Here is a 13,309-nt window from a genome sequence, read left to right as displayed (position 1 = left end):
CCCTAACCAGCCCCATGGCCATCTCCTTATATGCTACCCAGGGCTGACCCTGGGAGGCAGCTGAAGGGATTTGGGCAAGAGCCCAGGGCTGGAACCTGAGTTCCGCCCACTAATGAGCCATCTCATGCCACCCCTCTGGGCCTCAGAGCCTCATCTGTGCACCAAGGACAGTCATGCTTGTCTTAATAGAGATGATGGAGCTGAAGGTCTGTCTTGGTAGCATGTGGTGCCCTGTATCTTGCTGGAGTGGCCTCTTTGGAAAGTAGCCCATGGGCTGAGCCTGGGGGAGGCAAGTAGCCTGGGCTGGATCCTGCTGCCTCAGTGCTGGGGAATGAGAGGAGTCTGGGAAGAGAGGTTGACTGGCTGATCATTCATTCATTCATTCTTCATTTATCTGATAAACACGTGTTCAGTCCCTAAGATGTTCCAGACACTGAAAAGGCGGATTATGTTGATCAAGACAGCATCTCCTTCAAGGAGCTCGAGTATATTGGGAGAGACAGACAAGTACACAAATAAGTGGGATGCCATGTTGCAGGTGCTATGGTAGAAATCATTCAGTCATAGCCACAGGGGAGGTTGTAGAACAGAAGCATTCACTGCAGTGGGGAGGGACCCTTTGGGAAGCCACCTCCTTGAGGCACACAAGTCTTTGAAGGGCATTCCTTTCCATCTGGCCAAGGGGAAAGGCTTCACGTTTTGGGTAGAAGTTGCTGCTTTTGGAAGAGAGGATAGAGATAGAGCTCTCTTGAAGAGCTGAGCAGAGCTCAGGTAACACCACTTTCCTGACTCCAGCCTTGGAGAAAACTGTGAGTGGAGGCATCAAAGTAGGGGTGTCTGAGGAGAACCTTCATGACTAACTTACCTTGAGTTCTCCTTCCTTCTACCTCTCCTTCTGATAGGAAGCAGGCCACTTTCATTGTCAAGTTCAAGCACTTGAAAGCCTTCTGGAGTGGTGTAGGTAATGGATGGTAATCTCCAGGGGCTGCACACAGGGGAGCATTTCTGCTTGGATATCTTCTAGGGTCTGGAGCAGACGGGAAGGACGGCGTACAAGATCCCTCAGGGAGTGCCAGGCTGCAAGGACCTGGTAAGGGTGGGGTGGAGAGGAACTGGCAGGCCCCACACTCTGGCTTCCCCTTCGTCATCCTGTGGGCCCGAGAACCTCAGGCCCAAAGGACCCCTCCTCTCCCAACGTTCTGGGCTTTTGGATCCTCACCCTGAGGATATGCACTGTTTCAGAGCTGTCCTCCTGGCAGATCACGTTCAACTGTCTCTTCTCCCCTTCTAAGGGGTAAGCTTCTCAAAGTCGGAGGGGAACGTAGAGGGCCGGCTCCACCATGTTCCTTGGAGACAGGCCACTCAGGCAAGGCTTGACTGCAGCTGATCTAAGTCTTGGCAGAATCCCTGTGCCTCCAGGAAAAATCCCTCCCAGAGCAGGACAGCACGGGAGGCTGGTGAGGAGCTGCTTCCAGATCACCTGCCCATGACCGCATCTGCCTGGGACAAATGTTGTAGGACAATTTCTCATTGCCTCCAGGATGCTGATAGGGGCCCTCTATTGGCTCTCCTTCAAGGCACAGCTGCAGACTCTAAGACTGCTTCTCTGCAGCCTGGTGGGAAGAGTGGTGCTGGTGGCTGCTCTGCAGGGGCCTTACCTCTCCCAGTGCAGTCATCTCGCCCCTTTTGTTTCTATGTTGTCCTGTGGGAACGAGGGGGCGCTGGGGAGCTGATACTCCTCTTACTTTTGCAGTCTATGTAAGCAACTGAACAAGGGCTTGGCCCTTTATGATTGAACCTGTCAGTTTCCCTCCACAGGGATGTTAGTGATCTAAACCTGTGTAGGGACCCAGAGAGGTGGAGAGACTCATCTCCTTCGCTCAGCTGGTAAGGAGCAGAGAGCCAGGACTGGAGACCAGCCTTCTAAGTCTGGAGTCATCTCCACCAGTGCCCAATACTATGCTTTATGTCCTATGGACACCCACTCAAGTGGTTGCGGATCTGATTGGTCAAGTCTTCAGGGTTATGGGGTGTTGCAGTGGCCAGTGCAAATGCGCGCAATCGTGACTCTGTAACGAGGGCCACGCCCATGTGTCAGAGCACTGGCCCCTCCCACCTCCTCCCTGCTGGTGCAGCTGGAAGGGGCTGATCAGGGTCTGCACGTGACAGGGCCACTCTCTCCTTTCTCTAGAGTAAGAGGGTGTAGGTGGAGTTTATTAGTTTGTTTCTATTTTTGAATACACACCAGAAAGGAAAGGTGGAAATTGTGCAGAGCACAGTCCCTTTCCCTCTCCAGTCCCTAGACACCAGCCCTCCCGCGCCCCCACCACTGAGAGATGGCTGCTACCATTGTTAAAATTTTCCAGAGATATTTGATGCATGTGGAAGGGTGTATGCCTGCCTCTGTGTGTATATACTTATGTGTCTTTCTTGGCTTCCATGTGATAGCATGCTGTACACGTGACTGTGTAAAATTTAAGCTTTACCTTGAAGATCATTGGCTCTCACCTTATATAGCCACAAGTGTGCTGACCACAGCAATGGCAGAGAACATCTCCTCTCCTGCCTCCCCCAGCTTCTTCTCACAGCCCATGGAGGTCTGAAGGTAGGCATGGCCCCAGGTGTGCCCACTCCATTCTCTGAGAGAACAGACACGGGAGTTAATTATCAAAGGAGCCTGAGTATTTAATGGAGACACTGAGTATTTAATGCAGGGAAATGGTGATGGAAGAGCCAAAACAGGAGACGAGACAATCAGCCCCCGTCCCCGTGGTTGCCACCACCCCTGGGCTGGAGGGGCAGAGGGAAGGGCTGTTGTTGCCGAAGGCTAACTAGGTTATCCAGCCGGAGCCAGAACCACAGGGGAGAGGTTCCTGGCAGAGATGCAGTGGAGCAAAGCGAGAGGGTGTTAGATTCCCTTGACTTTACCCCTGCCAACCACCATGCTTCAAACTCAGACAAGCGCCTTCCATTGGGCAATCCAGCCAGCAGCCAGCTGTCATGAAGCCTTGGAAAACCGCTGGGGTGGGGGGTCACATAGAGAATTGCAGGGGCGGGGTGAGGGATGGAGTTGAGGAAGACAGGCCCAGGGCCAGCACCCAGGATCTCCAGAGCACTGTCTTCTGGAAGGACGGCATTAAAGGAAAGACATGGGCATCTGGACCAAGGAGGTGATGACTAGTCCCTCCCAGCCCCTGCTTTCCCGTGCGCTCTCATGTTCCCCTTCTGAGGAGCCACCCCAGGTCCGTGGGCCCAGAGCGGGGTGCTGGAGTTAAAAGCAGCTTCTCTCTTCTCCCGCCTGCTGGGGACCAGGCGGGATCCAGAAAATGGGCGGATTCAGGCTCCAGCTGAACAGCTACCCTGCCGGTGAATTATTCATACCCCTGGGATGCCTATCTCTCATGTTTCAAACGCCCCAAAGTTTTTCCAAATCCTGCAGATCGGAATGGTGTTTTCCCCCACATCCCTGTGCATATTCTGGGCTCCTGCTTGATGCGGCTTTCCTCCCTCCCCTTAAATATGTGAATCTTGGCTCTAGCTCACCTTGGCGGCTGCACCCTTCCTGGATGCGGGTGAGGGTTCCAGTGTGGTGGAAGGGAGGGGCTTTTGTAAGGTCAGCCAAGAGTGGAATGGATTTGATAGACTTTTAGATTCGGCTCTCACCACAGATGGCTGCCTACAGGAGACAGGAAGGCCTCCCACCCTACCCCGCCCCACCCCAGCACCCCACATCCTTCTCAGCACCCCCACCGCCGCGCCTTACCCTACAGCAGAGTTGGGAGACACCCATGTCCTGAAGTCTTCCTCTATGTGCGAGGGAGTTCCCTTCTATATCTAGAAGCTTGTTTTCCGGGGGTTGATGGAACAAGTCTGCATGTCACAACTACTCTTAAGACATTTAACAAACTCATCACCTTTGAACATTCTGTTGAACCTGCTTTCTACCTGGTTATTCTGTGGGACAACTGGGGCTAACCAGTCCCTTTTGTTCCTGGGCCAGTTCCTATCTTTCCAGGATAAGCTGGCTTATTTACAGTTTCTTTGTACTCACCCTTGTCTATTTCAACAGGTAGAGACAAGGGCATATCAGTATATAATGAATGGAATAAAATACCTACAGAAAAGCTCTCCCATATTTTAAAAAATCAACAAAAATTTATTATATGTTATTCTATTCACCCTTCTATTGCAGTGAAACAATTGCTGATAGAGTTTGGGCCACCTCAAAGGATGGCTGAATTTTAGAGAGATGCCAAGGCACATCCTTCTTCCTGGAAATAACCTCACATAGAGGGGCTGCCTCACCTAGGCTGCCTGAGAAGCCGTGGGGATGAGGGCGTGTACAACGTTGTTTTTTACCTTGATGAAGCCCCATTAGCTAGGACATAGGCTTATATGTTTTGGATTTGCAAAGCTGACAGGTAAAATGCCCTTCCCAAGTTCATGGACCAGATTTCAGTTTCTCTTGGTTAAGTTGTAATATTTCCAGTCAAGCCTTGTTTTGATAAGAAGAGAGAGATTTAGGAAACCAGCAGTAAATCACTTGATTTAATATGTCAAGCCAGGATTTGACAACTGCTGAAAGGTTTATAACTTGAAGATTTATAGACTTGAGGATGAGGCTGTTCTAGGGACAGAATCTTTTATGTTCACTAAAGTTCTTTGTTCCAAGATGGCTTCCAAATCTGACCTGAATGAGGCTGTCTGTATTCGCTGAAGTCTGCAGTCAGAAGCAGAGAAATTCAGAGGCATCCTATAATACCTCCAGGATTTTGAGGGTTCTCAAGTGATGTACATGTTGGTTGTATCAGTTCAAGAGTCCATGGAAAGGATGATTTGGATCGCATTTGAGGTCTTTAAAGGTCTTTGGAGATGAGGGAAATCATTGGGGGGAGGGGCAGTAACCTGACTGCCACCTGGTCCCTCCGTGGAAGGGGTGGAATCAAGGAGGGGGCCGGCAGTGAGCTGTTTGTCTCTTGAGAGCTGGTTCTCTCTCCCTGTCTACCATCTGTTTATGACATTCAGAATAATCTCTACGCCCAATGAGGGGTTCAAACTCATAACCCAGACATCGAGGGCTGCATGTTCTACAGAATGAGCCAGCCAGGTACCCTTATTTACAGCATTCTTGTTAGCTCTGAAATAACCTTTTCCATTATTTTTGGTGATCAAGTCCTTTTTTTTTTTTTTTTTTTTTTTTTGTGGTCACAATTTGTTAGGATATTAAAGCAGTGGTACTGGGGTGTCTGGGTGGCTCAGTTGGTTAAGTGGTTGCCTTTGGCTCAGGTCATGATCTCAGGATTCTGGGATTGAGGGCTCCCTGCTCAGCAGGGAGTCTGCTTCTCCTTCTCCCTCTTCTGTTCCCTTTGCTTGTGCTCTCTTACTTTCTCAAATAAATAAATAACTCTAAAAAAAAAAATAAAACAGTGGCCACTGATGTTCTGTAGTTCAGGAACCAAAACCATGAGAAAACAAGAAAACAAAAGGCCATCTAAAGAAGCACAGATTTCAAAAAGAAAAAACAATAACAACAACAAGAAAAACACCAGAAAACTTCAAGACCATGAGAATTATTCATTCATTGTTTATTTTTCTATTTATAGTGTTTTCTGCCTATGGTTTTAAAAATTCAAACGATGCAGAATGGTACAAAGACAGCAAAAACATCTTTCAATATCTTTCCGCTCAGAGACAACTACAATCAGCCTTTTGGTGATTATCTTTCCAAGACCTCTCTCTGTGCCTAATGCATGCAGATTTATCTATATCCATATACATAAAGAAGATAGGAATAGAATCATACTACATATGCTAGGAGCATATGTATACATATACACATACACATATTTAAATTTAGAATTTATGAATGTGAAATACCTTATTCATAAAATATCCATTTTATGAATGTGAAATAATTTACTTAACTAAAATGTTTCGAGAGACATTTTGATTAATTTCAGTATTTCACTATTACAAACAACCTGCAAAGAACATCCTTGGTCATGTATCTTGGTGCTCATCTCAGATTATCTTCTTAGGATAAAGCCTTATCAGCTTTATCCTAATACAGCTGGATTAGGAAGTGTGCATGTGAAAGTTTTTAAGTGATTTTCAATTGTTCCCCCCAAAAGGTTAGCCAGTTTCCACCCCTCACCAACCTGAACTATTGATTGGGTTACTCACATTTAGCAGTCCGATCAGCGATAAATGATACATCAATATACTTTTGGAGGAGGTAACCAGTAAAGTTTAGAGTCTTTTCTTTTGATAATTGACCATTTATTTCCCTTCCGTCCCTCCCCTTCCTCATTTCCTTTCTCTCTCTCTGAATTATCTGTGTCTTTTGCTCATTTTTCTATTTCAGTGTTTATTTGTATTTTAATAATTTGAAAGAGGTTTTTTTTTTAAGATTTTATTTATTTTAGAGTCAGAGAGAGAGAAAGAGTGGAGGTAGGAGCAGAGGGAGAGGGACAAGCAAAGGCCCTGTGGTAGAAGGATTTGTGGCAACTATAACACTGGGGAAAAAAAATAGTCACTATGGTGACTCCATTATTTTTTGGACTAAAGATGCTATAGAGAGCTAGCTTGATTATTTTCCCCATTATAAATGATCTATTTGTTCTGCCGAAGTGCTTAGAGATTTTTTTTCCTTTGCTTTTGAGTGTATCATTTTCATTAGGATTTGTTGCTGTTGTCCATTCTTAAAGAACTTTTCTTAAGACACAGTTGGTTAGGCTTCTAAGAAGACAACCTCTTCTTATTTTCCTCTACTATTAGTTTTGATCTTTTCATTAAACATGTGAAAAACGGTCATTGTCTATCTTCCACGGTTATGTTCTCCCTAAAAAAATCCCATGTCTTCTTTCTACTGTATTCCAAGATTGGGATCCTTCCTTACTTTTAGTATTAATCTTTGCTATTACTTTTTTTTGAGGTTCGTGTCTTAGTTTTGGAAAGGGAGGAAAGGGAGATTTTTGGGGACCTTGAAATTTTGTCACAATTTGTCACAATTTCCAAAGTGCGTGGGTCTGTTATTAAAATACCACTTTGTAAGCATTTCCCCCCAACTCTTTAAAATTATTCCAAGGAGACTTTCAGAGAATTCTCCCATAATTAAAATAACCTCTTCAGTTTTTAAAAGTCTCTGTCTTGTTACTTAACATTGCATTTACTTCTGTATTAAAATTGTATTGATGTGTGAGAAGGAATGGCAAAATAGTATCTTCTTGATCAATGAATGAGCTATGTCCACATCTCCCCAATTACTGTGTGCTCCGAATGCACCAATAAGAGCTCATTGCTGCTCCACCAACATGAAATTCATTAATCATATTTAGTTTTGGGGAAAGTTTCTTTATACCCTAAGATAGATGTACTTCTCTGGAAGTGATGTAGAAAGTAGCCCCAGTCCTGTTCCTTCCTCACAGTAGAGAAAGAGAAGCAGAACAACAGAAAAGCCCAGTTTAAAAGATGACTAGTTTTCTAGGAAATATTTTTTCCTAACACACTGAGAAATTTGGGGTAGTTCAGTATAATTTTGAGTGATACAAATTCCTAGGATAATATGCTAATTAATTTGTTACCTTTCCTTTACTCCCCAAAACCTATTCAACGAGACTTTTGTGAGGGAGAATCTAGGTTAGCAGAGAATCACAATTCACCAGGGAAGGACAGCAACCAAATAAACCTTCACCTGCCGGAAACAGATTCGATGCCTTACTCTGGTCCTGGGTTTTCTCTTACTGACTTTTGATCTTCATGTTAGATACGGTGCTGACCTCACTAGCAGCAAAGTAGAAAGGTAGAGAAACAGGTCCTAGACTAGAAAAAAATCTTATTTCCCAGATAGCTAATAATAATAATTACTACTAATTAGTATTAGTATAATACTAATACTAAACCTGCAGAAGCAGGGATGTGATCGTAATCACGAGAGTTCAGAATCTCAGATCAAGTTCTGCACAGCAAAAATAGTAACGAATAAGTGTTCATGGGTTTTTGATGTTTTGCAAAGCCTTTTTTTTTTTTTTTTTTTTTTAAATAAGGGTTTGGGGTGGTGGAGTTCTGACGCCAAGTCTAGAAATGGAATGATAGCTCTGTTCACATGTTGATGGGCTTATCTTCATTGATCATGATTCATTGACTGTAAGATGCCCTTGATAATAGCACTGTTTCATGTACCTTAAGAAAGAAAAATTGCTCCTTATGGAATTCTTATGTGCTTACAGCGCTTTACGGCGCATTGTGATTTCAGAGATGTTAATGAGTGATAAAGCATGCATCTTAGAATCAATGGTATGCGATATTTTTCTTACATAAAAAACAGGGAAAATTGACATCTCCAACAGCTTGTCTATCTACCTGAAATATTTAACAATAGATTCATGCTTTAAAACTCTGTGTACGAAGTGTGATATTTCCAAGAGTGATCAAGATTATTGAGAGAATACTGTTATTATTCAGAGAATTAACAAAGTGAACTTTTGTAAAAGATGCCCCCAATTTTCCCTGTCATGTTTTCAGATCTCAAGTATTCACTATTCGATATTTTCTTTCTTGTGCAAAGCAATGTGGTTCCTGTAGTGTTGCCTACGGTAGGGTAGGGATGGTTCCTATCACCTTTCCCAACTCTTTCTGTAGCATTTTGAGCAAAACTTCTCATTTCCACTGTTGGCTACCACTTGGGCTCAGAAAGAAATTTTATCACTTAACATCCCTCCCACATTAGAGTCTAATGTTCAGTCCCACTTGTCACAATCCTGAATGTTCAAGGAAATCTGACCCCTGAGCTCATGATACCATTGTGTTCTCTGGGCTGGAGAGGATCGATTACCTTTTGCTGCAAGATTTAGGCATCTCTACCTGAAGAAGCTCATTATTAGTATTTTTTTTTTAAAGATTTTATTTATTTACTTGAGAGAGAGAGAGAAAGAGTGAGAGAGAAAGCATGAGAGGGCAGAGGGTCAGAGGGAGAAGCAGTTCCCCGCTGAGCAGATCCTGGGACTCCAGGATCATGACCTGAGCCAAAGGCAGTTGCTTAACCAACTGAGCCACCCAGGCGCCCCTCATTATAAGTATTTTTAATGCTATGAATATTGTATATGGGGTATCTGTGTGGGCGAAAGGATGTGTTCATAGTGAACAATTACCCACAGTCCCACTGTCTTGGCCATTGGTGGCATTCTAGCATGTTTCCTTTCACTTTTCACCACAGAAATTTTTGTGTAGTGGTGATAATTTTTATGTGTAATTTATGAGATGCTTTTTCACTCAACTTCATGTTATTGAGAGAGTATTTTTTTTCTTAAGATTTTATTGATTTATTTGACAGAGTGAGAGAGAGAGAGAGACAGCGAGAGATGGGACACAGCAGGGGGAGTAGAAGAGGGAGAAGCAGGCTCTCCACTGAGCAGGAAGCCCAATGTTGGGCTCTATCCCAGGACCCTGGGATCACCACCTGAGCCAAAGGCAAACGCTTAATGACTGAGCCACCTAGGCGGCCCTAGAAATAGTATTGTTAAAGGCTTTTAACTAGTTGATTGTTTTATCCTGTAGATATATGAACTATTCCCCTGTTGCTTATTATTTGGGCTCTATCCATCTTATTTTTGCAATTCTAAATCATGTTAAAATGAACATCTCTGTATATTAATCTCTCTCCATATTTTGATCAAGGGACATAACTTTTTTTAGAGAGGGAGAGAGAGAGATTGAGGCAGAGAGGGGCACAAGGTGAGAGAGAGAGAGAGAGAGAGAGCGTGCCTTCAAGTGAGCTCCACGCCCTGAGATCATGACCCATGCCGAAATCAAGAGTTGGACGCTTAACCGACTGAGCCACCCTGGCGCCCCAAGGGACAAACTAATACAACTGATTTGTATTGTTAAATATCTTTCACAGGAAACACAAAGGTCACAACCATTTTCAACCCAGCCAAAGGGACAGGAGTGAAGTGGGAGGAGGGTTGGATTTATTTAATACTATTATTCTATTACTTCAAAGTTAAATTAACTGGGGAAACTTGAGACACACACTGATGAAGTCGTCTCATGCTGGTGACACTTTCAGTTGTGTCTGGAGCTGGGAAGCTATTGTCCTCTCCCCCCTAGCCAGTATCCTTCCTACTTCATCACAGCTCTGTGGAAATTCGTTCTCCTGGAAATTATTTAACCAGAAGCCCAACAGCCCTGTAAAAACTCCTCCAGGTGCCTGGTTCTCTCCTATTTGGTCCCCCCACCCCCACCCCCACCAGTGGAGGGTAGGTAAGGCTCCAAACGCCAAACTGGATACATGCTTGCCTTGCAAACCAAACAAACCCTTCTGTTTTTGTTTTGCTTTGTGTCTGGACTAATTCTTAGCACCTCTTCTGCCTGTGAGCGATTTGTCAACTTCCTTCTGTAAGACTGGCACCGGCAGACATGCAGTCCCAGAGGATCCCGGGGAGAAAGCGAGGCCGACCCCCACTTCACTCAACACCTATGAAGATGGCGGTTCGTAACCTTTATTCCGCTTCAGCTGGCGCGTTGCCAGCAGTGAAGATCCCCAAGAAAAGAGGGCGGAAGCCTGGGTACAAGGTACGGCTCCATCATCTCCTTTCTCCTCAGGGACGTTGGGCTGGGGCATGGGGGCTTGGGCAGAGCGGCCGCTGCTCCGGGTGAGGAAAGGCTGGTTGCTGAGGGACGACGGGCGCCGAAACAAGTTTCTCTCAGGGAAGCGCGTCACGGACAGGGCCTCATTGTCACACCGCGGCCCACAATGCATGCTGTCCCTGTCGTGTGTGTTTTTACAAGTGAGAAAGCAAATTGCACCAGATGGGGAAAGCTGTGAGGCGAGCAGATTTTTAGGGTCAGAGCGAAACACGCAATATGAAGGCTCGCATCTAAATTAGCGTTTCAGGCACCGAGTTTTCCCCCAACCGTGCCTGCTAGGGCGGCGCTCGAAGCCACTTTCCAGAACTCCTTCGTCACTTTTTTTAGTAGAAGCAGATGATGTTCCTGAGGCATTTAAATTAATACTAAGGGCAGGCTAGTGTCAAAGGACCCAGGAGCGTTTTCCCAAACAGAGGCCCAACAAGGGGACTCCTCAGGAAAATTCAGGGTGTTAATTCATAGATTCCTGCTTATAAAAAGTGCTGATGTCAAGTTTGGCTCCAAGGAGGCATAGCAGGCAGAATCAAATCTTGTGACCCTTTGAAGACTTAACAGGTTGGGGGGGGGGGGGGGGGGGGCAGGTGGAAAAGAAATCCTCTGATGCAATTGCAATCACATAAAACAATCTGAACTGGGAGGAGGGAGAGCTTCTCCTCCAAGAGGTTTCTGAAGAGGCTTCTAGAGAAGAAAGACTATTGAGTCTGTTCTCCACGAGCCTTTTGGGCATTAGAAAACGAGCTTCAGAAGTTTTCCTTCAGTTATTTTTCTTGAAAGAAAGAGCTTATGTTTCCATCTTGAGACTTGAATACTGGAACCAAAATGCAAATTGGCAATTAACTCCCATATATTTAGGAAAATGTATGGAAATTATTTCAGGTCAGCAGAAAGACAGAGCTTCCGGAAGAATTGGTAATGAATTCAACCTTTATCCCTTTGGTTCTCTGCAGTTCCTCCAACTGCTGGAAAATAAAAACGGTAGGTGGGGGGGTGGGGAGGTGACTCCGAGTTATTTGGGGGTCACGGGCTTTAGTAAAAGAGGCTTTTACTCAATCATCTCCTGAAGTAAACTCTTCTGTCACTGGTTATTTTTCTAGCCAAGAGAGCCTCCTTTTTCTCATGGGCACTAAGGGCATATGCCCTTAGTATGGGCTTCAGAGAACTATGTCTCAGAAGCAGGCACAGGGCGGGTTTTCCCAGCTCGGCACCTGCACCCTTGCTGAGGTATGGGAGTTGCTTCTGGAAGGCTGGAGCAGGGCAGCCTTCTATCAACAGAGTTGATGGAGCCAGGGAGCAGATCCAGGATCTGAGGAAACACACTGAACATTCCTCTCTCCTAGTTGGCCTTTCTTCGACTCCCCTGGGAGCTGTGACCCAGGAATGAAAATTACCAACAGACATAGCATTTCTGGGGCCAGGAAAAATGGAAATTCAGTCCATGGAATGAGCCTGACTTGGCAATTGTCCTGTGTCCTAAAAGGGGCAGTTTTCAGAGCTCCTAACACGGGGCAGGAAGAAAGCTTTTTGGCATGGTAAGCTGACAGTCTGGGTCCTACAACATGGAAGGCAGGCCTCATGCCCACGTCTCACAAGGGCAGCAGGTCCCAGCTCTTGCTCGAGTCCACCTTCCATGTATTTGGGGAAATGTGTGGGAATTATCTCAGGCCTGCAGCTCCCAGACAGCTCCCCATGCAGTAGGTTTGGTGTTCGGGAATGTCTTCAAACCAGGTGTCATCTGCTGGAAGGGCTGACTCCCTTGTGGTAACGCAAGAAAAATAAGAACCAGATGAAAATCTTCATAAAGCTGAAATGGTTCTGCCCAAAGGATCATCCTTTATTCTGAGATATCTGCTTTCTACTGTTTTGGTGTTAAAATTTATTTTATTTAAGTGTCTTATGTGGTGAGGAACTTGGGAATTCTAAAAAGCATTTTATTAAATGTTGTATGTTGTCAGGATTTGGTAATTCAAAAAATATCCTCACTTGGCAAAATAAATTTGGCAACCTGTTAGGTTTCTTCAGTTTTATTTTGATGATTTCTGAGACCCAGAAGCCCATTTTACTATTAATGAAAAGATTTTAATCGTGGGGAGACCAGCAAGGAAAGTGTAGAGTTTCATTTCATTTACCAAATGGCCACTAATATGGCAATTTTAACTATTTGAGATTCATTTGGGGAGACAGAAGTTGTTAAAAAAGAAATCCTGAGCAAGCGAAATAAGATATTTCTATTTCTAATATAATTCTATATTTCTATATAATAAGAATTTTTGTTTTAACTGAATGGTATTTTATTAATCATATAGAATAAAAAATACAATAACATCAATATCATACAATAGTAACAATTGTTACATCAATAATAGCATCATTATGGTATATTTATGCTAACAATATTGTCACAATAGAATAATCAGTATTTGAGTGTTCAGAAGGCTCTTTCCCAGGAGATTCTGAGGATGCCTGGTGGTGCTGACTATGTCAAGGTCTATGGTGGTGGCCATTTGTTGCTTCTTGCCTGGTGCTCTCCCACACTGCGCTGCCCATCACCTCTGTGTCAATCACATGTGGAAACTCTCCCTGCTCCAAATATGGGCACAAGGCTCTCCATTTAAGACCCACGCACAGCTAACACGCGGTGTGATATTTAACCCCTTCTCTGGGT

The 13,309-nt window shown here is 44.7% G+C and overlaps 1 protein-coding gene across 5 annotated transcripts in view; it reads left to right on the top strand.

Annotated features, from left to right (window-relative positions):
• The window catches only part of SCML4 (Scm polycomb group protein like 4), a 97,633-nt gene that overhangs the window by 37,675 nt on the left and 46,649 nt on the right, over positions 1-13,309 (top strand). For 4 of the 5 annotated variants that reach the window (XM_059401147.1, XM_059401149.1, XM_059401145.1 and 1 more), the window contains 2 exons: positions 10,357-10,572; positions 11,524-11,622. In XM_059401147.1, the coding sequence (XP_059257130.1) occupies positions 10,417-10,572; positions 11,524-11,622 (255 nt within the window). In that variant the 5' untranslated portion in view covers positions 10,357-10,416. The remainder of the gene's footprint in view (positions 1-10,356; positions 10,573-11,523; positions 11,623-13,309) is intronic. The other variant, XM_059401148.1, reaches the window with a different exon arrangement.

This window comes from Mustela nigripes, chromosome 5 (assembly GCF_022355385.1).
Source record: "Mustela nigripes isolate SB6536 chromosome 5, MUSNIG.SB6536, whole genome shotgun sequence".
Classification (NCBI taxonomy): domain Eukaryota; kingdom Metazoa; phylum Chordata; class Mammalia; order Carnivora; family Mustelidae; genus Mustela; species Mustela nigripes.
This window is presented reverse-complemented; position numbering and strand designations above follow the sequence as displayed.